Consider the following 27,353-nt stretch of genomic DNA (forward strand, 5'->3'; position numbering starts at 1 on the left):
GCTAAGTAAGCCATGTATACTGTAATCCCTAGAGCAAGAAGGGGAATGCAAAGAGGCATAGAACATAAGGCCAAGATGATATCTTCTGGTCTCAGACTTATTTAAACTTAAACTACATTTCTGAAAATTTCTTCTCTGAGTATTTTCAGGTCAAGAATGGCCATAAAAATAATCTGTGCAAGATTTAGAAGGCAGAAGAAAAAGAAGCAGGCATTACTGCCCTAAAAAGTTTAGGGATGGCACAAGTGCAACTGTAGCTCATAAACACTATCACTGGTCTGCTGGATCACCTCACTGACATGAGGCAGGAGATAGGTCCACAATTTCTCCAGATCTGGACTAATTTTCCTTATGAACATCGATGCAAAAATCCTTAACAAAATCAAATCTAGGAATATATAAAAAGGACAACACATAACCAACTGTGGTTTCTTCGAGCAATGCAAAGATGGGTTAATATGAGAAAATCAGTAAAATTCATGCTATTAACAGAATAATGGAATCTTATGATCATCTCACTAGAAGAAAAAAAAGTATTAACAAAATTCAACACCCGCTCATTTTTCTTACTAAATGTATTGGGGTGACGTTGGTTAATAAAATTATACAGGTTTTGAGTACACAATTCAAAAATATACCATGTGTATACTGCATTGTGTTCACCATCCAAAGACAAATCTTCCATCACCATATATTTAACCCCCTTTACCCTTATCGACCTCCTTCCCTCCCCTTTCCCTTTGATAACCAGTAAACTGTTGTCTGTTCACTTGTTGCTTTCAGTTTTATATCCCACGGATGAGTGAAGTCATATGGGTTTCAACTTCTTCTATTTTGCTAAGCATGATTATCTCAAGATCCATCCATGTTGTTGCAAACGGCAGTATTTCACCATTTCTTGTGGCTGAGAAATAGTCCATGGTATATATGTACCACATCTTCTTTATCCAATCATCTTTCATAGATGTTTTCAGGTTTTTAGGATAACAATCCAGAAGAGGGATTGCTGGATCATATGGTAATCCAATTCTTAGTTTTCGGAGGAACCTCCATACTGGTTTCCATAGCAGTTGTATTAATTTTTATTCCCATCAGCAGTGAATGAGGGTTCATTTTTTCTCCCACAACCTTTCCAACGCTTGTTATTACTTCTCTTATTGATAACAGTCATTCTTACAGGTGTGAGATGGTATCTCATTGTGGTTTTGATTTGCATTTCCCTAATAGCTAGTGAAGTTGAGCATCTTTTCATGTCTTTTGGTCGTTTGTACATCTTCTTGGGAGAAGTATCCGTTCAGGCCCTCTGCCCATTTTTTTATTTGTTTTGTTGTTGTTGTTGAGTTGTATGAGTTCTTTATATACTTTGGATATTAGCCCCTCATCAGAGGCGTTGTTTGCAAATATCTTCTCCCATTCACTTGGCTGTCTCTTTCTTTTGTTGGTTTCTTTTGCTCTGTGGAAGTTTTTTAGTTTGATATAGTCCCATTCATTTATTTTTGCTTTTCCTTCCCTTGCCTTTGAGGTCAAATTCATAAAATACTCTCTAAACCAAGGTCTTTGGTCCATTTTGAGTTAATTTCGATGTATAATGACAGCAATCTAGTTTCATTCTTCTGCATGTGGCTTTCCACTTTTCCCAGCACCATTAGAGAATTTCTTTTCTCCACTGCATGTTTTTGGCTCCTGTGTCAAGAATTATTTGCCCATATATATTTATGGGTTTATTTCTGGGTTCTCAATTCTGTTCCATTGGTCTGTATGTCTGTTTTTCTGCCAATACCATGCTGTTTCATTTACTGTCACTTTGTAGTATAATGTGAAGTCAGGAAGTGTGGTATCTCCAGCCTTGTTCTCTTTTTTTAGCATTGCTTTAGCTATTCGGGGTCTTTTGTGATACCATATGAATCTGATGATTTTTTGTTTTATTTTTTTAAAAAAATACCATTGGGATTTTGATGGGGATTGCATTAAACATGTACATTGTTTTGGGTAATATGGCCATTTTAACCGTGCTGATTCTTCCTATCCATGAACACAGAATGTCTTTCCATGTCTTTGTATCTTCTGCAATTCCTTTTAATAATATCTTCTAATTTTCAGTGTACAGGTCCTTCACATCCTTTGTTAAGTTTTATTCCTAGGTATTTTATTCTTTTTGTTGTAATTGCAAAGAAATTCTTTTTTTCATGTCTTTTTCTGAAATTTCATTTTGGTATATAAGAATGCAATGGATTTCTGTACGTTGATTTTGCATCCTGCAATTTATTGTATTTGTTTATTGTTTCTAATAATTTTTTGGTGGTGTCTTTATGGTTTTCTATATAAAGAATCATGTCTGCAAAACTCATGTCATCTGTGACCATGTAACTTCTTCGTTTCCAATTTTAACACCCATTCAAACTAGAAATAGAGGAAACTTCATCGACTGATGAAAGAAATCTACGAAAAATCTACATTAACATCATACTCAAGAGTGGAAGACTGAATATCTTCTCCCTTGGGAACAGGCAAGGATGTTTGCTGTTACCACTTCTATTCAACATTGTACAGGAGGCCCTGGCCCATGCAAAAAAGCAAGAAAAAGAAAGGAAAAAGTCATAAAGACTAGAAAGAAGTAAAGATATCTTTTATCACAGACAAATGACTGTATACAGAAAATCCTCTGCATTCTTCAAGAAGAGAAACCTAGAGTGATGACAGAAGTAAATTTATAAGGTCACAAAGATATAAATATATGCCAAAAGCCTACTATACCCACAAAAAATTAAATACAGAATTACCATTTGATCCAGCAATTCCACTTCTAGGTATGTACCCAAAAGAACTGAAAGCAGGGACTTGAACATATATTAGTACACTTATTCATAGCATTGCTTACAATACCCAAAAGGTGAAAACAACCAAAATGTCCACCAACAGATGAATGAACAAAATGTGGTATATACATATATGAGAATATCATCCAGTCTTAAGGAAATTCTGAAACATACTATAACATGCATGAACCTTGAAGTCACTGTGCTAAGTGAAATAAGCCAAACACAAAAAGACAAATATTGTATGATTCCACTAAAATAAAATACCTAGAATAGTCAAAACCATGGAGACAAAAAGTGGAGTGGTGGTTGCCAGGGACTGGAGGGTATGAAGTTTCAATTTAGAAAAATGAAAAAATTCAGGAGATAGATTATGCTGATGGTGCCACAACGTCAATGTACTGAATGCCACTGATTATACACTTAAAAATAGGTAAGAAGGTAAATTTTATGTTATGCATAGTTTATCACAGTAAGAAAACCCCATTGTGTGGTTTCATGTACATAAAGATTAAAAACAGGTAAAACGGTCTACGGCCATGCCACCCTGAACATTCCCAATCTCATCTGATCTCGAAAGATAAGTAGGGTCGGGCCTGGTTAGTACTTGGATGGGAGACCACCTAGGAATACCAGGTGCTGTAGGCATAAAAAAAAAAAATAAAGTAAAATAAAAACAAGTAAAACTAATATATACACACATACACACTCACATATACGCATACATATGTGTATACACACACACATATATACACATACATAATGTTGGTTATCCTAGAGCATGGGGAGATAATGACTAGAAGGAGGCTTCTAGAGCTTGATTAATATTCAGTTTTCTTTAGTGTTGGTTTCATTGATGTGTTCATTTTATGCAAGTTTATGAAACCATACTTTCAGGATTTGTGTTCTTTGCTATATATGACTATTATACTACCACAAAGTTTTGTTTTTTTGTTTGCTTTAGTTAATGACAGATAAAATGATTTTGCTGAGGTGAGAATCTAGATCATGCTCACAGCTAGACTACTTTCTGGAGCAAGTAACCTGTCCACTAAGTAAGACATATTGAGAGTCTAAAATCCACACTACAGTACACATTTGTTGCATACTGTTTGTCTTTGACAAATAGAGTATGAGTCTTCTGAAATGGTGATAATATTGTTTCTATTCAAAAGAATAGTCTCAAAATGAAAGTCAACTTCTATAAATGACAGAAGTAAATAGAAAATTAAGAGGTCAATTGCTTTTCAGTCTTTTGGCTAAGATCAAGTGTATAAAATGAAGAGGTAGAAGAAAGCACTATGAAAGTCTCAAAGTATATAGAAAAAAATGTGAAGGATACATATTTGTATTGAAAATATTTTTCTACATATCAAAGCATTCACAAGGCCAATTGTTTATAGTCTCAGTTACATTAATTCTTTAGAAAAATATGTATTTTTTAAAAAATCTGGTCAGATATTCTGAAGTTAAAAGCTCTGAAGGCAAACAATTTAAACTTTTATTTTCAGTTTTATCGAAACAAGGAATGTTTAACACCATTAGGAAATAATAATCTTAATAATATTCCTACACATATCCAAAAATACCTAATATTGCTTTAGAATTAAAACAGAAATAAGTTATTTTATGATTCATGTAATTTACATGCAGAAAGCTGAAAGAATGTGCTCAAAAATACTATTAAGCTCTGACTTGAGTAATAGTACACAAATTTTATCCTGGACATTCAAAAAATGATATTTGAGCATGAATTCTGCATGTTTTATAAGTGTATGTGAACAAAAAATTTATTGATAACATTGGTATGGATTCATAACCCTCCAAAACGTGGAAAATTTTGGTAAATTTTACTTGTATATCTTTTAATAATAAAACTAGAGAACAGATTCATTATAAGAGTTTACAATCTCCTTTATATCCACAAGAGGGAGCAAACATTTAACATTTTTCTGAGAATTTCATTAAATACTAATTTTAACAGAAGACTTTTAAGTGACATCAATTAGAAAAATAATAAAACAACTACCAACAGGTATTTAACTCAGTGCCTACCATGTGCCAGGCAGTATGTAGAAATACTGTGGGTAAAAGATATAGCTCCTGCTCTCGAGTTTCACAGTACTTCAGGCAACAAACTATGTCCAGAGATTTGTGAAACTCTTTAATAAGCACAAAAAAAGTCATACTTAACTTTTTTATAGCATTATTGTGAACTATAAGCATCCAGTCTGACCAAATATGATGAAAAAAAAACTAAACTAGTATCAGTAATTTATAGTCTACAACTCTAAGAGGCAAATAACATGCATTATGCCGCTTATTACATAAAGAATTCACAGTAGGCTCTAAGATACGAATATCTTTTTTCCAAGTAGACACTTATGATCTAAGCTACTTCATCTCTTTGATTTAGCTTAATCAAAATGTAAGGAAATTAACAATGACTTAAGGGAATTGGGGGCTGTAGTTAACAAAGTATTACAGGAGAGAAACAACTTTGAAATGTACTGATGAATAGTAAAATCATAATGCCAACACTGAAAATTCTCAATCACGGCCTATGGATAACATCTGAATGTAGCTATTCTTATAAGACTTAAAGAGGAATGAGTTCCAAAAAGGCATGATGAACTAGGTAGGTGACCTCAGGAAGACTTTTCCAACGAGGTGAGTCAATAAAAAAGCAAAGCATAGAGTACACTGTTAGGAAACAATGTACGGTGAAAAAAATCAAGTCTGAACCAAATCAGAACTGGCTTCAAATCCAAATTTTGCCACTTACTAGCCCTGTGACCTTAGCAAAGTTATTAACCTCTCTAGGACTCAGTATTCTCACCCATACAATGGGAATTACAATCCTTTTGCAAGGTTATTACAAGGACTGATGATAAAGCAAATAAAGTGCCTACCATAAGAGCTCAAATATTAACTATTTATAGATTTTAAAAAAAAGCCCACATAATTTACCTAGGATTGAAAAATAGAAAAACAGTGGGCAAGAATGTCTTTATTTCTAGTAATACTCCTTATCTTAAAATCTACTTGGTCCAATATTAATTAGTCATACTAGCTTTGTTATGATTGGTGTCTATGTGGTACAGATTTTACATCCTTTATTTCCAGCCTAACTGGGTCTTTATATTTCGAATGTCCCTCTTGTAAACAATTTAGATCAGCTTTTCATTTTTATTCAATCTGAGCCTTCTGATTACTGTTTAGTCTATATACATTTAATGTAATCACTGATATGGCTGAGTTTGTCTACCATCTTTCTCTTGTGTTTGTAATCTGTCCCTGTTATTTTTCTTCAGTTTTCTTCCTTATCTTCCTAAGGTTGAGCCTATTTTTAGGGTTCCATTTTATCTCCTCTATTGGCTGTTTAACTATAGTTCTTTTATTTATTACTGGTTGTTCTAAAAATTATGATATGCATCTATAACTTATCACTCTATCTTGAGTTAATATTACCACATCCCATATAATGTAAGAACCTTACAAGAGTCCATTTATTTCTTTTCTTTCAGCAACTATTGTCATACATTTTACTTCTACATAAAATATAACTCTATAATGTAGTTATTTTTTAGTCAATTATTTTTTAAAGAAATTGTGAAAAGAGATATAATTTTTTATATTTACCCACATATATGCCATTTTCAGTGCTTTTCACTTCTTCCAAAGATCCACATTTCTATCTGATATTGTTTTTCCTCAACCTAAAGAACTTGTATTAGCATTTCTTATAATGTGCAGGTCTGTTGGGAACAAATTCTCTCAGATTTTATTTTCTGAAAATGTTTTCACTTTCACTTTTGCAGAGTAATTTTGCTAGATATAAAATTCTAGTTTGATAATTTCTCAGCACTTAAAAATATCATCCCATTGTCCCCTGTATTCTACTACTTCTGATGAGAAGTTAACTATGATTCTTGTCAGCAGTCTCCTCGTGGAATGCCTGTTTTCTCTAGATGTTTTTAAGACCTGTGTCTTATCTTTAGTTTTCAGCAGTTCGACTATGATGTGCCCATGTGTGATTTTCTTTATATTAATCCAACTTGGTGTTCACTGAACTTCTCGAATATGTAAATTTATCTTTTGCCGATAAGATCCACAAAACCAACAGGACATCTCTGGGGATTTTATTTTTAAATAGGAGGAATGCTAGGAGCACTCCAAACAAGAAAAATTAAGACAATTACATACCTATTACTTTACCATCAATTTTTAGAACATATTCTTAAAAGAGGTGTTAGCCTATCAATCTTCAGAAGGAGAAGTGTGATCATTATAAATAAGTAATGCCAAAATACTTTTTGATAGATAATTTGACTTGGCATGTCAGGAACATAATACAGATTTCCTAAATCTTACAGATTTCAATAATAAACTCACAAAATTTCTCTGATTTATCTTAAAGATACAGTAGTAAAGATGAATGCTACTAGTCATACAGTATCTTTGCAACATGAACACCTTTATCTAATTTCAATTTAATTTGTTTCAGTTCAATAAACACTGGTAGTCTGGCATTCGGCAAGCACTATGTTAGGTACTAGCAATACAGAGATAAATATGGCACAATTCCAAATCTCAGGACACTCAGAGTGTTAACTAATACACTGACATTCATTTACATATCTAAATGACACAAAGTTAAAGTAGCTTATATTCTGATGACAAATCAGGATCCAAAAATTCAATCATACCTTTCTCATCTTACTTCATCTTGTATTTCAACAAGCTCAAACCTAACTAGTTCAATTTAATATTCAGTGAGAACACACTACATGCCAGGAAGTGTGCTAGGCATTAGAAATACTAAAATGAATAAGATCTAGGTCCTGACTGTAAGGAACTCAGAAATTAGTTAGAAAGACAAGTAAACAAATATGTACAAAGTAACATGATAGCTGCAATGACATACTATGTATAAGAATGAAAAATACAGAATAGGAAGTAACTGTCAGAGAAGTCTTCATAGGAGATAATGCCTATGCAGAGTCTACGGGATAAGTAGAAGACTGATGCAGGCAATGGGAGAATTGGCAAAGGTAAAGAGACATGAAATGATATAAGTTCAAGAAAATTACAAGCATCAAAGCATCACTATAAAACAAGAAAAGTATAGGCTATATAAGGCCATATATGGAAAAGTATAGCCTGCATAAGGTCAAAACACAAAGAGCATTTTTAGCCATGTTAATGAACTTGACCTTTATTATATATAAGCAACTGAATATGGGATTCAAAAGAAGTTAGGAATAAGGCTGCTGCTTTGAGAGTCAACAGCACATATGCAATGGATAATTAAAACCAAAGAAAAGATGATTACCCAAAGAGATGATATGTGATGGGGCAGGGGGAAAGGAAAAGAGACCAAAGACAGACCCTTAAGATACATTAATACTTAAGAGAAATGTGGAGGAATAGGAGAGAGAAATAAGGAAGAATTTATAATAGGACATAGAGATCAATGAAGAGTATTTTTGATTGAGAGAAGTTTGGTAAGATTTTAAATTGGAAATATGTTGAGAAAAGAGAAGCAGTAGAAAAGGAGATGCAGAAGCCAAATGAAATATAAGGAAAATCTGATGTGGAGCAAAGTCCTAGACAGATGATTAAGAGGAGGTAGAGGGATAGAAATCAATAAAGATAATAAATTCTCCACTTAGCTCGAGAAATTCAAACGATTAAATTTAGAATGAGAGAGGTATGCTTTATCTGCTCATGTAGCATTTTAAGTTACTAACCATTACATATATATCAAATTGTAAGGTGACTGCATTACATTAAGGTAACACAATGTATAATGTGCAAATTAGGGGAGAGGCCATTCTAGTCTACCCCAAACCTCATTTGGAATATTGTGTTCACTTCCCAGCTCCTCCTTTGAAGTGCACCATTAGTAAGTAAGCACATCCAGAGGAAAGCAATCAAATGATAAGAGTGGTGGGAAGAACTGAAAAATTAGGGCTCAGATAGTAAGAGTTATGATAACATAGTTGCCTTTTGTGGTGGAAATTCTGTATAGGTCTAGAGTAAATGATTAAGTTACAAAGAGGTAAACTTTTATTAGCTGTACTAGCTACCTTAAGAAGTAGCGATCTCCCAATTACCTAGTATAATGCCTGGTAGGAGCAGATATTCAATAAATTTCTGTCAAGTGAGTGAAAATATGAAGATAGTATTAGGTAATATATATTCCTCTAGATTCCTCATATCCTCACATCATAATACATATGATGTCATTCAATTATCTGTTTAACAAATGAATGTCTGATATACTCTCAGTGCACACTTACAGATTTAAAGCAGTAAGAATTAAAGATGCTATTCATTTGTCAAGCATTATTACTAATTCCACCAAAACTCCATGATATTTCTATCTCTTTTATCTCATTTATCTGACCACGATAACAACCAGAAGAGAGGTATTTCTGAGTAAATGCCTTGTTGGGCAAACTCAGAGCATCCTATCTGGGATTACTAAAGCAATGGTGGAAAAGCTACTTACATCTGTGACTCTACAGTTTCATACTTTCCCTATGGGTAACAAACAGCAGCTTTAACTATGAGATGTGCCCTGCCCAGCACTGGAGTTTCTTGCAGCTATCTTTATGAAGGTCTCCTAAAAACTCAGGAGGATTGCATGTGAAACTGAGTCCTAGAGCCAGCTATGTCACCATTGCTCTTTCTTTAAAGGATGACTCCAGATCCATATTAAGTCAGTATGCCTTCAGGAACTATTCCCTGGAGATGTCAAGGCTCTGCTATACTCACATACACACACAGAGTATGCATAGATTTTTTTTTTTTTTTCAAATTAAAATCCTCTAGTAGACATGCCAGGAAAGGATGTGGTTGTTTCTTGGCATAGTAAATATTTCTATTTTAGAAAATTAAATTACTCCTGGATTATAGGTAGAATTGATGATCTAATAAAATCTTTAATCTTAACAATAAAAACATACTCCATTTTGGCATAATCCACATTTTAACTTTACATACACTCCATACATGTTTAAGTGGAAAGACTCATAACTTATTCAGTATTTCTTTGTTCTTAAAACAAAATCATATTTAAATATCATCACATCCTGTTCTACTGGGACAATGAAGGCAGAATAAAAAGTAAAAAGTCATTGCAAAACAGAATGTGTCAATACACACAGTAAATGATACATCATCTAACTAGCCTTTCTTTTTGCTTAACACATCTTTTGTACCTTTTCATGTTCCTGATTTTGTTTCAATATCGGTTTAGGAAAAAAAAAAAGCTATTAGCACCTTTACCAAAATAACACTGTCTTTAGTTTTCAAATTTAGCACACGAAGTTAATTCCTTACAAGTTTCTACCTTTTATCTTGGTTAGAAAATTGATTAGTTTTAGGGAACCTTTATTCCAAGACTACAACTAAGGCTTTTTACGAAAACTAAAATTTAACTAGTAAACTACTTTAAATTTTCCAGTGATAATATAGACTAAATTTTACCAACTATTTTGATGAAATTCTATGATTACATAATATTACTATGATTGCTACGTTACTACATCTTTGTAATAGTCTCATCATCACTCCTCTAATCCTACAGGCCATAAGAACATGAAGATATTATACTAAAGCTTACAATTACCCCCAAAGTCATTTTTATTTTGGCAGAACATTTTTTACTTATTATGGAAAATTTCAAGCATATACAAGAATACAGACGAGAGTCAACAATTACCAAGTCATAGCCAATCCTGTTTCACTCACCATCAGCCCCACCCCCAAATCCTTCACAGATGGTTCTGAATTTCAGACATCATACCCTTTCACCCATAAATATTTCAGTATGTGTCTCCAAAGGACTCCTTTCTTAAAAACATAACCCAATACATTATCACACTTTAAAAAAAAATGATTATTTAATTTCATCAATATCCAATCAGCTTTGGCAAAATACTTCTTACTATATTATTCCAAAGTAATCACTAAATTAAGTTTTCATCTAAAATTAAATGTTGTTTAAAACAAAGTCCATGTGTATTAACTTGGGGCTAGCTTGCCTTAGTTAGAATCAATTCTATTATTTTTGCCACATCATTACTTTTGTTTCAAGTCCTACTACCAGGACCTTAGTAATATACCCAAAATTGACAGTACTCCCAGAAAAATGAGGCAAAATTACTTAGCATTAATATAGATTTATACTAACAAAATACTTACTAATACTGATAATGTAAAAGTAAAAACTTATATATTAGTTACAGAATAATCTCTTGCTGAAGAACTAAGTAATTCCAATAGCAACCACTGCCACATAAAGCTTCATGGTAAATCAAGGAATCCCAGTGTTTTCTTCTTTTGATCTCTCTATTAGCCTTGGTAACTCCAGTGGAACCAGAAAAGCTTTATTGCTCTTTCTTTTTGTGTTTCACAAAGCTACAACAGAATGAATTAAAAAAAAAAAAAAATGGATGCGGCTTTGTTTTTTAAAAGGTAACCTTGCAAAGTACAGTACTTACTAATTTTTTCCACTACTGTAGTCATAATGATAGAGAAAATGAAACATATTCCTCCATGGGAGGAGGGGAGGAATGAACCAAAGAAAGCCACATCCTTACAGTTACTTTGAAATTTCATACTCTATTTAAAATTTGTGCAAATTTTTTATTTACTTCATGATAGTTGTTTAAAATCACATAATTTTTTAAAATTTATTTTTAAATATAGTTGGTATACAATCTTATACTGATTAGTTTCAGGTGTTTGATATAGTGATTCGACATTTTTATACCTTACAATGTGAAAACCCCACTAATTCTAGTAATCATCTGTCACCATGTAAACTTATCACAATATTACTGACTATATTTCCCCTTCCCTTTTTCACCCATGTCCCTGCCCCCTCGCTTCTGGTAACCATTTCTTTGGTCTCTGTTTCTGAGTCTGTTTCTGTTTTGGTTTTTTGTTGTAGTTGTTGTTTGGTTCCACATATAAGAAACCACATATTTTTTTGGTTCCACATATAAGAAACCATACGGCATTTCTTTACCTGCCTGACTTATTTCACTTAGCATAATACCTTCTAGATCCATCCATGTTGTTGCAAATAGCAAAATTTCATTCTTTTTCATTGCTGCATAATATTCTATTCGTGTGTGTGTGTGTGTGTGTGTGTACACACACACACCCCACATCTTCTTTATTCACCTGTCAAAGGACATCTAGGTTGGTTCCACATCTTGGCTACTGTAAATAATGCTGCAATGAACAAAGGGATATCTATCTATCTATCTATCTATCTATCTATCTATCTATCCATACATTTTTTTTTTTTAAATCAGTGTTCTTGTTCTTTAGATAAATACCCAGACATAGAATTACTGGATCGTATAGTATATCTATTTCTAGTTCTTCAAGGAATCTCCATACTGTTTTCCACAGGGGCTGCACCAGTTTGCAATCCCGCCAACACTGCACAAGGGTTCCCTTTTCTCCATATCTTCGCCAACACATTTATTTGTTGACTTTTTTGAGAACAGCCATTCTGACCTGTGAGGTGGTATCTCATTGTGGTCTTGATTTGCATTTTCCTGATGATTAGTGATGTTAAGCATTTTTTCATGTCTGTTGGCCATCTGCATGTCTTCTTCGGAGAAATGTCTTTTCATGTCCACTGCTCGTTCTTCAATCAGATTGTTATTGAGTTGTATGAGTTTCTTATATATTTTGGATATCAACCACTTATCAGATATGTCATTTGGGAATACAGTCTCTCATTCAGTGGGATGCCTTTTTGTTTGCTGAAGGTTTCTTTCACTGTGCAGAAGCTTTTTAGTTTGATGTCCCATTTATTTTTTGTTTCCCTTGCTCAAGGGGACATGTCCGAAACAGATATTACCCTGACATGTCAGATACTTTACTTTCTATGTTTTCTTCCAGGAGTTTTATGGTTTCAGGACTTAACATTTAAGTTTTTAATTAATTTTAATTTACTTTTGTACATAGTGTAAGAGAATGGTCCAGTTTTCCCAATGCCACTTGTTGAAGCAACTGTCATTACTCTAGTGTATAGTTTTACCTCTGCTGTCATAGATTAGTTGACCATATAAGGAAGGGTTTATTTCTGAGTTCTTTATTCTGTCTCATTGATCTACGTGTGTTTTTATGCCAGTACCATGCTGTTTTGATTATTATTGCTTTGTAGTATAGTTTGAAATCAAGAAGCATGATACTTCCAACTTTGTTCTTCTTTCTCAAGATTGCTTTGGCTATTCAGGGTCTTGTGTGGTTCCATACAAATTTTAGGATTATTTGTTCTAGTTTTAAAAATGACATCAGTATTTTAATAGGAATTGCACTGAATCTGTAAATTGCTTTGGGTAGTATGGTCATTTTAACAATGTTAATCTTTCCTATCCATGAGTATGGTATATCCTTCCATTTATTTGTGTCCTCTTCAATTATTTATTTCTTGAATGTCTTATGGTTTTCAGAGCAGAAGTCTTTTGCCTCCTTGGTTAAGTTTATTCCTAGGTATTTTATTCTTTTGGATGCAATTGTAAATGAGATTGTTTTCTTAATGCAACAGATTTCAGCATATTAATTTTGTATCCTGCTACTTGACTGTTTATTAATTATATTTATTTTAGGGTAGATTCTTTAGAGTTTTCTATATGTAGTATCATGTCATCTGTAAAGAGTTTTAATTCCTCCTTTTCTATTTGGATGCCTTTTATTTTTCTTGTGTGATTGTTGTGGCTAGGACTTCTAACACTATGCTAAATAATGGTGATGAAACTAGACATCCTTGTCTCATTCCTGATCTTAAAGAAAAAGCTTTCAGCTTTTCACCATTGAGTTTGATGTTAGCTGTGGGCTTGTCATACATAACCTTTATTGAGATATGTTCTTTCTATACCCACTTTATTGAGTTTTCATCATAAATTGATGTTTAATTTTGTCAAGTGCTTTTTCTGCATCTATTGAGATATGATTTTTATCCTTGGTTTTGTTGATGTGGTAAATCACATTGTTTGGCGGATGCTGAACCACCCTTGCACCCCTGGTATAAATCCCACTTGATCATGGTGTATAATCCTTTTAAGGTACTGCTGAATTCTGTTTGCTAGTATTTTGTTGAGAATTTTGTCACCTGTGTTCATCAGGGATATTGGCCCGTAATTCTCTTTCTTTGTAATGTCTTTGTCTGGTTTTGCTTTCAGGGTAATGCTGGCCTCACAGAATGAGTTTGGAAGTATTCCTTCTTCTTTAGTTTTCTGGAATAGTTTGAGAAAAATGGGTACTAATTCTTCTTTAAATGTTTGGTAGACTTCACCTGTGAAGCCATCTGATCCTGGGCTTTGTTTGCTGGGAGCTTTTTGATTATTGATTCAATTTCATTGCTAATAATTGGTCTGTTCAGAGTCTCTGTTTCTTCCTGGTTTAGTCTCAAAAGGTTATACACATTTAAGAATTTATTCATTTCTTACAGATTGTCAAATTGGTTGCATATAATTGTTCATAGTATTCTTTAACAATCCATTATATTACTGTGGCAAAAACCACATAATTCTTTTTAAGTTTCTTTTAAACTGGTGCTACAAGAAGATGTGCATAGTTACCAGGTAGCTTTGAGGACTCCCTAGCATACCCATTTGAGAATGTGAATATATAAGATTAAGATTATAGACTTGACTTTGGAGTAGAGTACACCTGAGTTCCAAACCTACCCTTGTCATGAATACCTGTCATTAGATAATTACTTAAGCTATTCGCATGTCCATTTTTTCATCTTTAAAATGGGAATAACAACAATGGCTATCACAGATTATATGATATATACTGATTAGATTGGATAATGCAAATAAAACATTTAACACAGAGGCCAACAGAAAGTAATGCTTAGTAAACATTAATTATAGTTATAATTACCATCTCCAAAATCAATCTGTAAAATGATTACCTCTCAGGTAGGTAATCCTCAGAAGGATCTAATAATTCACTCTACTTATTTGTAAACTAACAACTTAGCTTGTTACAATTTCACAGATGCTGGAAGAAGACACAAGAGTCCTAGGTCAGGGACAAAGTACTTTATTACTCACAGCAATAGCAGTAGCCAAAGTAGCATTATTTTTTGCACTGGTTCCCAAGTCCTATTTCCCACAGGGTGATACAGAGTAGGCCAGGTGACATCTACACACACAGTGGATTGCATTATAAGAGAGGAACTCTAAGTGTGGCAACACGAATCTTTTATAATAGACACTACCCATGCCTACTCATTGGTTTGAAGTGAGAAAGTATCTTTATCTTCCAGGCTATAAGCAAATTTGCTCCTTGGCCTGGTAGGAGACACTATCTAGGCTGGTCACAAAGAACACCCTTGAAAAGATAGTCTAGAACAATCAATGTCTCTATTTATAAAATGTGCAGAAATATGAGACACATACAAGAACTGTCTCCCAACAATATCCACTTCTCATTTCTAACCGTCCTGGCTGCTGACAAAGTTTCTCAATAGAACACCACTCCACAGCCACTCTCATTAATCTGACAGAGGCTGGGACTAAATTGATTCAATTTGTCTCATACAGCATTTAGTTAAGGCAGCTATCAACAAGCAGGAGACTGAGGCCACTTTCAGAATTGATTTCAATCATGTTCCTCAGGGTCCCTTACCAAAATAAGATGAGAATATCCCATAAGTCTTTAGGGTCTACCTCAGAAAGTCTGGTGGCTTCCTCCCAAGTTTCTGTATTAACCTTTTCACTTAGCCCAAGGTATTAATCCAGAAACAACAAGATGTATTAATCATACAGGCTCTGTCTTGGCCCACAAAGAAGAAATCTAGGGCAATTTTATCATCTTGCCACACAGAAGGTGTACCAACAGGCCAGCCTTGGATTGCCACTAGGAGAAAAAGAAAAGAAGCATCATACCTAGAAATGGTCAGGATGAAATCCTAATGGATATCATCCAACAACTCTGATTGGTGAGTTGAGGCTGACCTGAATGCTTTCCAGGGACAACGTGTATTACTGATCACTTCGGCTACAAAATCAGGAACAAACTTTGAACCACCTACTTTAATTGAATGACTTCCCTCATAGAGATAACTGTTCATGGGTTGTGCATAAATAACAAATCAGTTGTCACTCCAGGGAGCTTCCCCAAGAAACCAAGGATAGCCTCATTTTGGAAAGCTCTCCACAGTCATCTGAAGGCCACAAGACTTACTGGTGGTGTTTCCTTAAACACTCAAAAGTGCAAAAGTCCAATTTTTTAGGATGGAGGGAAGTTAATGTTTGGCTTCCACACAAGTAATAATGACCTGAGGGCAGAAACAGTTCACCTAGAAACAGTGGGCTGTTTACATTGTTGGGTCCATCCAAGTAGGGCCTACATCAATCTGGGAGGCACTGTCAACCTGTGTCCCAACAAGGTCTCCCAGCCAGGTGGTAGGCCTTAGGGTTCCCAGTTCAGTTAGAACAACTGATTCTAATCCTTGATTTTGAAAGGACTCAATGAGGGCAGTCTGTACAAACTGTCCCATTTGTCCAGGCCACCAGTAATCTGCCCCATAGAATCTGAGTGAAGGCTATGGAATTAAGGTGGGGTAGACATCAGGAGGAGCTGACAGCTGTTTTGCATGGAAGGTAAAGGAGTTGGAGCCAACTCCTGCTGTTTCAAATAGACTTCTCAATAAGGTTAAGGGGAAGGACAATCAAATGGCAATCATAGGAGTCTAATGGTAGATTGCAGACTCAGCAGTCAATTAAATTTAATGTGCCTGAAACAGTTTGGAAGAGCTGCACCAGAGCGTTTTCCTTCATGAGCAAGGCTTCAAGTGTGATTCTGAAAGACAAAGAATGTTAATGTCTTTCCCTTCCCCAATCTTTCTGAGATCTAAGGTGCTCCCTCCCCAGGTGTCGAGGTTGTTGCTTTCCCTCCACTGCCACAAAATCAATCCCATTCCAGTAGTTATAATGTCATCTTTTTTCCAATCATCTCCTACTCACACTCAGGCCTTTCATCTGGAAGTGTCAGGTACAATAGGGTCAAGGGAATTTTTATAAAACCCACAGAAATCCACTTATGGTTCCCACTGATGCACATGGGCCACCATAGAGAGAACTTAGCAAGCAGTGTACTCTACTACATGGTCATTATCCTTTTGATATAGGACCATGTCAACCCAATGAGAGAATCCAGCTGGCTGAAGCAGAATTAAATTTGGATCCCCTACACCACCTTTCGGAGAGCTGCCATATAGAATGTGTACTAACAGGCTGGCCTTGGGTTGCTTCTAGGAGAGAAAAAAAAAGCATCATGCCCAGAAATGGTCAGGACAGAATTCTGAATTTTCAAAATAGAGCTATAAAGCCTCTCACCCCTTCTGTCCTAATCATTACTTGGGAAGTGACCAAGATGAGATGATCCCTTTCTGGGCATAGCTGTATTCCCTGACCTCCTTGACTTGCTAAGGAAGAAGCTGTTCCAACATTCAATACTCCAACATCCACATACCAGATGCCTGTGGATGGTAGGGAGCATGGAGATTCCCTCAAATAGCTCAACTATCAGCTCACTGTTGAGTGGCTTTAGTGATAAAAAGTGCACCATTAAATGGCCCAGAAAACCCAAAAGCATAACATAGATAATTTCAAAGGCCACAATGGTGTGGCCAGTCACCTAATTTGACTGAAACGAAACACCATAACCAGAATAAAGTGTCAATAGCAGTGAGACACCACCTCTGAGGGAGGTCAACGGTACAATGTACTTGATCTGCTACAAGCAGACAGGGGCCATCCCATGCAAGGTATTTTCTCTCATTATTTGACAAACAGGTCAATTTTTGGCAGGAGTTACAAGTGTGGCATGCAGTGGTACCTTCTGCATCAAAAACATAGAATCCTTTACTTTGTGCTCAGTTTATAACTGATGTGCTGTCACAACTGATATGATGATGGATCCAGGCGACAATGACGGCTCTGGGCAGCGCAGGCTCAATCAGAAGCTTGATTCCAGTGGGCTTCATCAGAAAACAAGCCCTTATTGTGGGCATCTACATGAGAGATCCAGGAAATTTTCAGCAACTGCAATTTGTTTCCATAGTTCACAGCTTCAGAGAGAGCTATCTTTAATCTGCCAATCTGTAATGTCCAAGTGGCAGATCAAATAGCTAGGCTGCTAGCAATAGGCCAAGGGTCAGCAGAAATACAAGTTTCATGGAGGAGAGTACTGGCCAGAGGTATAAAAACGGCCTTGACTTCTATCCACTGAACACAGCAACCACATCCATTATCAGTGTGCATAGCTGGTGCAGAGGCTAAACAGCCCCAAAAGGTGAGCAGACACAATCAGCTTGGCTGAACCACTGGTGAACCGGGCCCAGGCTTAAGGAAACCTCTATGAATTGAGGACCTCACTGAGTCAGTGATTTTGCTTTCAAACAGTGAAGTGAGGAAGAAAGCTTCCTCCAACAGAAAGGCTGAGCCATAAAACATTACATAGCCCTATTCTCTCATCTCTCAGATAAACCAGTGACAGTTCTAACAACTTTGCTTTCTGCCTTCAGAGGTTAAAAATTTGCCTCATTTTACATTTATGTGTAAGTGTACACATGTTGTAAGTGTTGTCTGGACAGAGACAGAACCTTCTGCCCAGCCATGGCCAATCTTAGTACTACCTATTACAACAGGTGGAGTCTGAACCTGAGTCTGACTGGTAAAATATCCTACCAGAGAGGATATTTGACAGCTTATGAAAGTTAGTAACAACTAGAGGAATGCTCAGATAAGCTGCCTTTGAAACTTCCTGGTACTCAGTCTGCAACCTCCCTAATTTTTCCTCATTAACAGGCAAGAAAGCAGAGAGTCACTTACCAATTTGGTCAACATGTTTGCTACCTATTCCCATGAACTATTCACAAATTCTGTTAACTACACCATGAGACCCTCACCCTTTCTCTTCCAAAAAGCCATGTGTCTGTCAACATTCCAGCCTTGTTGCCAAAACTGTTAAAGCTGTGAAGGAGCTGAGATTTTACCCTACTTGCCAGTTACCAAATTAGCCTACAGTTTCATGGATGCTGGCAGAAGACCTAGACTCCTAGGTTGGATTAAATGTTATGACTCATGGCAATATTAGCAGTCAGATTATTAGCATATCCTTGTGCAGTTCCCCAGTCCCATTTCCCAAAAGGTGACACAAAGTAGGCCAAATGACACCTGTATATACAGTGGACTGCATTACAGAAGAGGAACTCAGAACTTAGAAAACCCAAATCTTTTAAAATGTATACTATACTCCAGAGGAAGATACCATCTCTATCTTCTAAGGCTGCTCACTAAACAAACATCCTTGAAAAGACAGAAACAAAAGCAGTCAGTGCCTCTGCTCACAAGCCATAAACCATGGAAAACTGTGTCACTGGATGCCAACACGGGGTGAGTGTAGAATTTAGATGTTAAGAGCCTAGCACAGTATCTGCTACATACAAAGCAATCAAAATCCGGCTGTTAATGCTATTATTCCTCCCCCATCAAACCTAAAATTAGAACGCTCAATTGTGGCTCCATCTCACTTTAACTAGATGCTAAAGGATACAACTAAAATTGATTTTAAAAAAAGAAAACAAGTTCAGCCATTACTTTTCTCTTAGGAGAAAGAGGGTGGAGAGCCAGGAGGGCACAAGAGACAAAGCTTTCCCCTCTATAATACCCTCCTATAAATCATTAAAGAATCCAGCAAACCAGGGTGAATTACAGAGTGGGGAGAAAAAAACAGATGACTGGAACCTAACTCTAAAGCCGTTAAGGTGCACATAACCTGCAAAGTTTTCTGTTTTTGTTTACCATGACTTGACATCTCATCCTTTCTAGCTCAATTATTCCTCTATATACACAAATAAATAAGTATAAAGGCAGATGCAATTATACTGTTAATATTGCCAGGCTGCTTCTTGAAATTATCTCAAACTCATCTTAAACTCAATGACTAATGATTTAATATGCTAAGCAATTTTGTTTGAAATTGAAATAAATGACTTAAAAAAAATATTTGAGTGAAACCATAATCAGGAAGATTGACTGACATGTAACAATTCAGTATCAGCATTCAAATTTTACAAAAATCTTGGCCTCAAGCCCTATATTTTGTCACATTACCTTACTGTACTCTCTATAAAAGCTAAACCAGAGGGATGGGTATTTTGTACTTCTCTATAATGGATCACTTTGAAGTTAGAAAACTCAATTCAATAAAACAGTCCCATTTTCATTCTCTCAATGACAGACTTTATTATTCATGTCATGTCAGCAAATAGTAGATGCTTAAAAATTATGTCAGCAAATAGTAGAAGTTTAAAAACACATAAAAATTTACAATTCTACTCCATTTATTCATACTGTAATAGCCATATGAATTCATAATATTCTTTCATAACTTATCACTGAGCACCTCTTACTACTGAAGGAACAGATGGTTAAGACCCAGGCAGCTGTTCAAAGAGCTGATAGTAGGGGAAAGAAACATGTAAAAATGATTACTGACAATCTGACATAAGACTCAAAAGAAGAGAAACATGTACAAGATACATAAGAAATAATTAACCCTAACTAGGCACAGATGTTATAAACAAAGGTAGGAAATGGATTTTGAAAGATAAATAAAAGTTTTCCAAAGGGACATGAAAAAAGGGAGGTTAAAAAGACATGGAGTCATGAAACAGCATATTCTATTGTGAGCATTAAGTATATACTGAAATACTTAATTTTCCTAAGTCATAAAAAACAGTACTTAAAATCACAAAATCAAAGAATCATAGGAGTAGATATAACTTCAAAAGGCATCTAGATCAAGCTGTTCTCAAGTACCATCCTTGGATCTGTTGCATCAGCTAACCTGGGAATCTGAAAAAATGCAAATTTGCAGGCCCCACACAAAATCTACTGAATAAGAAACTCTGGGGAAGGGTCTAGCGACCTCTAGTTTAACAAACTCTCCAGGTTATTCTTATGCAAGCTAAAGTTTGAGAACAGATTTAGATCAGGGTTTTTTGGCACTACTGACACTTCGGGGCAGACAATTCTTTGTGAGAGGATGTCTTCTGCATTACAGAATGTTTAGCAGCATCCCTGGTCTCTACCCACTATATGCCAATAGATGCCCCCCTAGTTGTGATGGCCAAAAATGTCTCTAGACAGTGCCTAACATCCCCCTGGGGAACAGAAATCACTCACAGTTGAAAACCACTGATCTCAATCAGGGATCAGCAAACTTTCCTGTAAGGAGCAGGGCAAATATTTTAATTGCAGGCCATGCAATCAACTACTAAACTCTGCTATGGATGGCAAAAGACAATATGTAAATGAATATGCATGACTGTCTTCCAACAAGACTTCACTAACAAAGTACTGAGTACTTTGGCCCTCAGTATGTAGTTTGCTGACCCCTAATCAAGATCAATTATCTAAATTATAAATGAATGTCCTCAACCCAACTGGTGCCAAGTGACTGTCCAGACTCTATTTGAATACTTGATCTAGTTCAGACTTCTGTTTTCAGGTAGATATGGCTCTAGGCAGACCTCAATGTTATAGATTAAATAACTGAAACCCAGAAAGGATAAATGACTTTCTCAGAGAACCACAGCCAGAACAAAAAATAAACTGAAAAACTAGAAGAAAAAAAAAAATAGCTCTAGTCAGCCTAAGTGCAATGTTCTGAAAACTCCCTCCTAAAAAGGTATGATAATGTTTATGGTATTATATATAACCACATAATAACCTGTGAGGCATTAAAATGTTCTAGTACTCTCAGTTACTAAAACCAAGAAAGAAAAGTACTGGTTTCATGGGGGGTGTGGGTGGAGGATAACTTTATCTTAAAAGCCCAGATAGTAAATATTTTAGGTTTGTGGGGCATAAAGTCTCTGTCTCAACTACTCACTTCTGTCAATAGAACAAGAAAACAGTCATACACAATAGATAAATGAATGGGTGTGGCTGTATTTCAATAAACTTTTAGGTACAAAAACAGGCAGCCAGCTTACCTTAAGTATATACCTTAAAATTATCAAAAATGAAAATCACAGCTAAAATGTATTGAATGCTTCCTACATCAGACACCTGTTCTAATCACTTTACCTGGATTAACTCTTTTTTCATATGGGGAAACTGAGGCAAAGACCTGTGAAGTTATTGGTCAAAGATTACAAGATGAGTGAGTGGCAGAACTGTGATTTAAATCCAACTGAACTGACCTCAAAGTCCATGTTCTTAACCATTAACCACTATATTCTACATACCAAAACCTTATTTTCTCAATGACCAACAACCCAAACACTAAAACAACATGATCTGTCCCTTTAATAAATGAAAGATGATGGTGGGGAAAGGAAAGAAAGGATGATAATAAGACTACTTTCAGCCATAGTACTCAATCTCCTCCACAAGATAACCTCTCAAGAAATATATATGATGTTCTATGGATACTTAGTTTGGTCCCTAAACCACAACATCACAAAGGATACCTATCTGCTTAGATCAATACCATTTCGACTTGCACAGTCAGGAATTCTCTTTTACAGAAGATGTCTCTTTGTGTCAAACTGAAAAACAAAGAAGAAGGATTCACAGGGGCAGAAACTACTTACAAGTAACTCACCAGTAGTGTCATGGAAGAGTCCATGCTTCAAGGAGGAGCTGACAGGCAAATGAAAACTTAAAAAGTTCCACAGTGATAATCCAATATATGAAAATGTATAAAGCAATTTAGGCAGCAAAGGTATTACTAGCTAGATAGACCAGAAATGGAAAACAAAGGCACAATTGTGTCGTCCAGGAAATATAAATGAAAGTAACATCAAAATCAATGCCAACTTAGAAATGAAATAAAGGATCTCATAATCTATGACCACTGGAACTAGGTTCCAAAAAGCTTTTTTAGCAAGGCAGATAAGGCTTTGTTTCTCAAAAAGTCTGAAAGAAAGTATTACTGAGAGTTGTCCCTTTTTTTCTTCACTTCAGTAGAATTATGATCTATGTCTTTATATCATCGGTAAAAGAAACAAATAGGAAAATAGATGAGACCAACCCGTGAGATGTGAGATGAATCTAAATGACTATACTACTCTTTTTGCTCCCACAGAAAAATTACAAGTTATAAACATATATCTTAAAGGAAAAAGAAATTAGCATGACATTAATTGAAAGGTTAAGGAGGGAGAGAAAAAGCTCATTTTTGGTTCATCTAGACCCAAAGTAAGAGGTAACTAATATTACTGAAAGGATCTAATAAGAACAGCAATTGTTTGGAAAATAATTTTCACATCTGTAAGCAAGCCAAATACACTTTTGAATGTTTGTTTAAGTGATTTTTGCTCTATATTTACTCCCCCCCCCCAAAAAAAAGTTAAAGAATTCTCAATTACAAAAAGAACAAGATTTGGAACTTTCACCTGAATTCATCTCTTTGTTATAAAAAGACATTAAAGAAGAAAAAAAATCTCATGATTCATCAATGCCTGCCTCTTTTCTAAACTCAGGAAATTCTTCTACACCCCCTCCTGACTCTGGCCAGCCAAAACTGTAGGTGTACTACTCTATTCATTCCTTTACCAATAACATACTATATGCTAACACTAATTACATTTAAAGCTGATTTTTGTTAGACAATTCCAAATTCTAAACTCACTCGCTCAGAGTTCAATTTACAAATAATTGATTAAACAGGATGCTATCATCTTTCTATTCAAAATTTTGGTGTTGTAGCCACTAGGGGAAACAGTATGGCAGTTCCTCAAAAATAAAAATAGAAATGCCATATGATCCAGTAATTCCTCTTCTGGGTATATACCCAAAAGAATTGAAAACAAGGACTTGAACGGATAGTTGTACATGCTTGTTCAAAGCAGCATTAATGATTCATAATAGCCAAAACATGGAAAAAAGTGTCCATCGACAGATAAATGGATAAACAAAATGTGGTATATACATAAGATATTATTCGGCCTTATAAAGGAAAATGGGATACATACTACCACCTAGGTGATTATAGACATGCTAAGTGAAATAAGCCAGTTAAAAAAGGAAAAATACTATTCCACTTATATGAGATTCCTAGAGTATTCACATTCATAGAGACAGAAAGTAGAATGGTGGTTGCCAGGGACTGGGGAGAGGAAAGAATGCGAAATTATTGTTTAATGGGTACAGAGTTACAGTTTTGCAAGATTAAGAGTTCTAGAGATTGACGGTGATGATGGTTGCACAAAGTGAATGTACTTAATGCCATGGAAGAGGACAATTAAAAATGGTTAAGATGGCACATTTTATGTTAGGTATATTTCAACGCAATTTAAATTTTGTTTTGGGCGTGGTTCCATAGAGTAGTGGTTAGCACGTCTGCTTTACACGCAGAAGGTCCTGGGTTTGCACCCCAGTGGAGCCACAGTCCATGGTCTATAGCCATGCCACCCTGATCTCAGAAGCTAAAGAGGGTCGGACCTGGTTAATGCTTGGATGGGAGACCACCTAGGAGACCACCTAGGAAGACCAGGTGCTGTAGGCATAAATAATAAATAAATAAATAAATAAATAAATTTTATTTTAATTGGGAGCCATTTTTATTTGGGGTGGGGTGAATCTTTTATAGGACAATTTGGAATATATTTGCTTTGTAATGAGTTCACTTATCTACAAAGTCCCAAACCTATCCCATTAAACCTGAGCTGTAGTCTCCCATCCATAACTTATCTAGTTACAAGTAATTAGGTTTTATTTAGATAGATCGATCGATAGAGAGACTGACAGACAGACGTGTGTGTGTACGCATATATATATATATAATTATAGCTCAAGACTTGGAATGTGGATACCTGAATGATACTGGGTTCTTCTATAACTGAGTAAATCAATTTCCCCACCCAAAAGTGAACATAGTAAGATTATGTTCTATTTACTTCATATGATTGTTATCCACTCCTCCACTGATTTCAATAGAAGTCCTTTCTCTTTCGAGTTGAAATAAAGATAATACAAAATCTTTCTCAAAAGCTTTTCCATATTGAGACATTGAATTTTTGAGAACCTATTACCCAGCAATAATCAAAATTTGGAACTTATTTATTTTTAAAATCTAATCACATTTTAAAATCATGTCCCTATCTACAAAGGCAAAAAATGAGCTCTCAAAAATATTAATTTTCACAATTATATGAAGTAAATAGAACATAATTTTACTATGTTCAGTTTTGAGTGGGAAACTGATTTGTCCAGTTATAGGAAGAAACCAGTATCGGCCACATATCCTCATTCCAAGTCTTGAGCTGCAATCAACATAAATTGCCTGGTTTCCAATAACTGAATAAATGCTAATTTTTAAAAGTTAATCCTATAAAAAAAATCTTGCATAAAATAAAAAAAATAGAAAGAATAATCAATTTTAAAACTAAGTCCTCAAGGCAAACTGACCTGGAATCATTTGTAAGAGGAATACAATGTTCCTAAAAACACAAAAACAGCTAATGATCTTAAGATGTAAATAGCTTTCTAAGTTAACTTTTTATTCTACCAATAATGTTCTCCTACTTATTTAACAATACGAAATTAACTCTCACCATTTGGCAAGCAATTGTTCACTGCAGATGCATAAGCTTTTTTCTATTTTGTAATTATATATTACATAAGCATTGACATGGGTTTGAAGAGAAAAACTTATTAGAATGTATTAATGTGATCAAAATTAAGTCCCAAATGCTTGTCAGAAAATCTTACTTTGCCTCTAAATACAAAAATCCTAAGTGTCCTGTCGTTGGCCAATATAAGGTTCACAATAAGCATTAATAATTGTCACAAATAACGAGAGCAAGTAGCTACAAGTTATTAGAGAACATAAAAAGTTTGGCGAAATCAAAAAAAGTTATAATTACAGTAAAGCTTTTAATGACATAAACTACACTTTTTGTTGTTGTCTAAAGCCATTCCTACCAGAACAACAATTTTATAACAAGATAAAACTATTCCTGGAAATAGAGTCCTTTTTCAAAAAACCACATTCCACATTAGATAGATGACTGAATTGGAGAATTAAAAAAAAAAAAAAACAAAAGATGATGATGATGAAAAGATTTAGGCAGGCAAAAAATCTCAGGCCAGTCCTAATTCCACAAAACACCAAAATCTCGTGGTCAACTTTTATTTACAGAGCACTTCTTTCTGTCTGAATTTGGAAGTCACGATATAATCAAATGCAGATATATGAATATTCCTAATATATCAGATGCCACTGGGTAATCAAAATAGCAAAGTCTGGAAATGGCCATTAGACTATTAAGTTGTAAATAAAAGGAACTTAAAAAATCAAAGAATGAAGGAGAAGAAAAGCCCAACAAAATCTCAGTGAGGAAAAATATTACCTACTATGCTAGTGTTAGACCATGTGCAATGATGACTATGTTAAAGAAAGAGGGAAAAGTCTCCTTGTATATAACAGAAGCTTCTAAGTTAATGTCAAAATGAATGGTTAAAAATATCTCACTACAATAGTTTCTTCACCAAACATCAAAAGGCAAAGGTGGTGCTCACATTGTAGTAGTTCTAACTCCAAGTCTTTCATGATGTATACAGCTGTACTTTCAAAGGGCCTCCCTAAAATACTTATGTGGTATTGTCAATACAATTGAGTTCAGTAAGGGGATAATCTTTGCTTATCTTTTATATTATTCCTAGAGAAAGGACATCAACAGAACAATTCAAATCTATAGAGGAGGGGAATCTGCAAATATGAACTGATAATTTCTTAGGCTTGTGAACTGACTGCAAAGATACTCTGGTAAATATAAGCTATTTGCTTCCTCTTTATCTTCCTATCCTCGAGATTCCAATTAAGGCATCTAAGTCTTAAATGTTTATTATTTCTTGAAAATGACCACGATACCCAGCTACCCTCACTACCTCTTCATCATTCTTTTTGACTCTCTCCTTAATACTACACACCCACAAAACCACACGCTCCACACCCACACTCCATACAACATATTCTCCTCGAGAATAACCCAAAACTCCTGACCCAAAACACCCCATACTTCTAAGCCCACACTTAATAGTCCCAAATTCTACACATTCTCCGTATAATACAGGAAACACAACACAGTATACACACACAATAACCCAAATACCGTAACACCCCTTCACCATTCAAATCCCATTCAAGTCGTACGTAACATTCTACACACACCCAACATAGCATATGAATTACATGTTCTCCCATGGCTCAACACACACAAGCCACGTACCGTATAAAAGCCCAAACCACACACCACTGCAGTGCTCAAACAAACGCTGGGAAGAAGCCACCCTTCTGGCACCGGGAACCCACGAGGTTGGAGGTGGGAGGGGAACAGGGCCAGATACTTCACCTGAAAATCCGCCAGGATCATCTCCCTGTCCATGTTGGACGCCATGGCGGCCACCGAGTTCCGCGGCTCCGGGAGCGAAGCGCGCACCTGGGAGGGAGACGGCGCCTCCTGCGGCC

At 35.4% G+C, this 27,353-nt stretch overlaps 1 protein-coding gene and 1 pseudogene across 2 annotated transcripts in view; one reads left to right on the forward strand and one right to left on the reverse strand.

Annotated features, from left to right (window-relative positions):
- Window positions 1–27,353, reverse strand: part of FAF1 (Fas associated factor 1) — a 355,099-nt gene that overhangs the window by 321,434 nt on the left and 6,312 nt on the right. The window contains exon 1 of one of the 2 annotated variants that reach the window (XM_006919177.3): window positions 27,238–27,347. The exons of the other annotated variant lie outside the window; for it this stretch is intronic. Within the exon in view, the coding sequence (XP_006919239.1) occupies window positions 27,238–27,282 (45 nt within the window). The 5' untranslated portion in view covers window positions 27,283–27,347. Of the gene's footprint in view, window positions 1–27,237; window positions 27,348–27,353 lie in introns of those variants that run through there. 2 annotated transcript variants of the gene reach the window in all.
- Window positions 3,346–3,464, forward strand: LOC112486046 (annotated as a pseudogene).

Source organism: Pteropus alecto, unplaced genomic scaffold (assembly GCF_000325575.1).
Source record: "Pteropus alecto unplaced genomic scaffold, ASM32557v1 scaffold25, whole genome shotgun sequence".
In the NCBI taxonomy this organism is placed as follows: domain Eukaryota; kingdom Metazoa; phylum Chordata; class Mammalia; order Chiroptera; family Pteropodidae; genus Pteropus; species Pteropus alecto.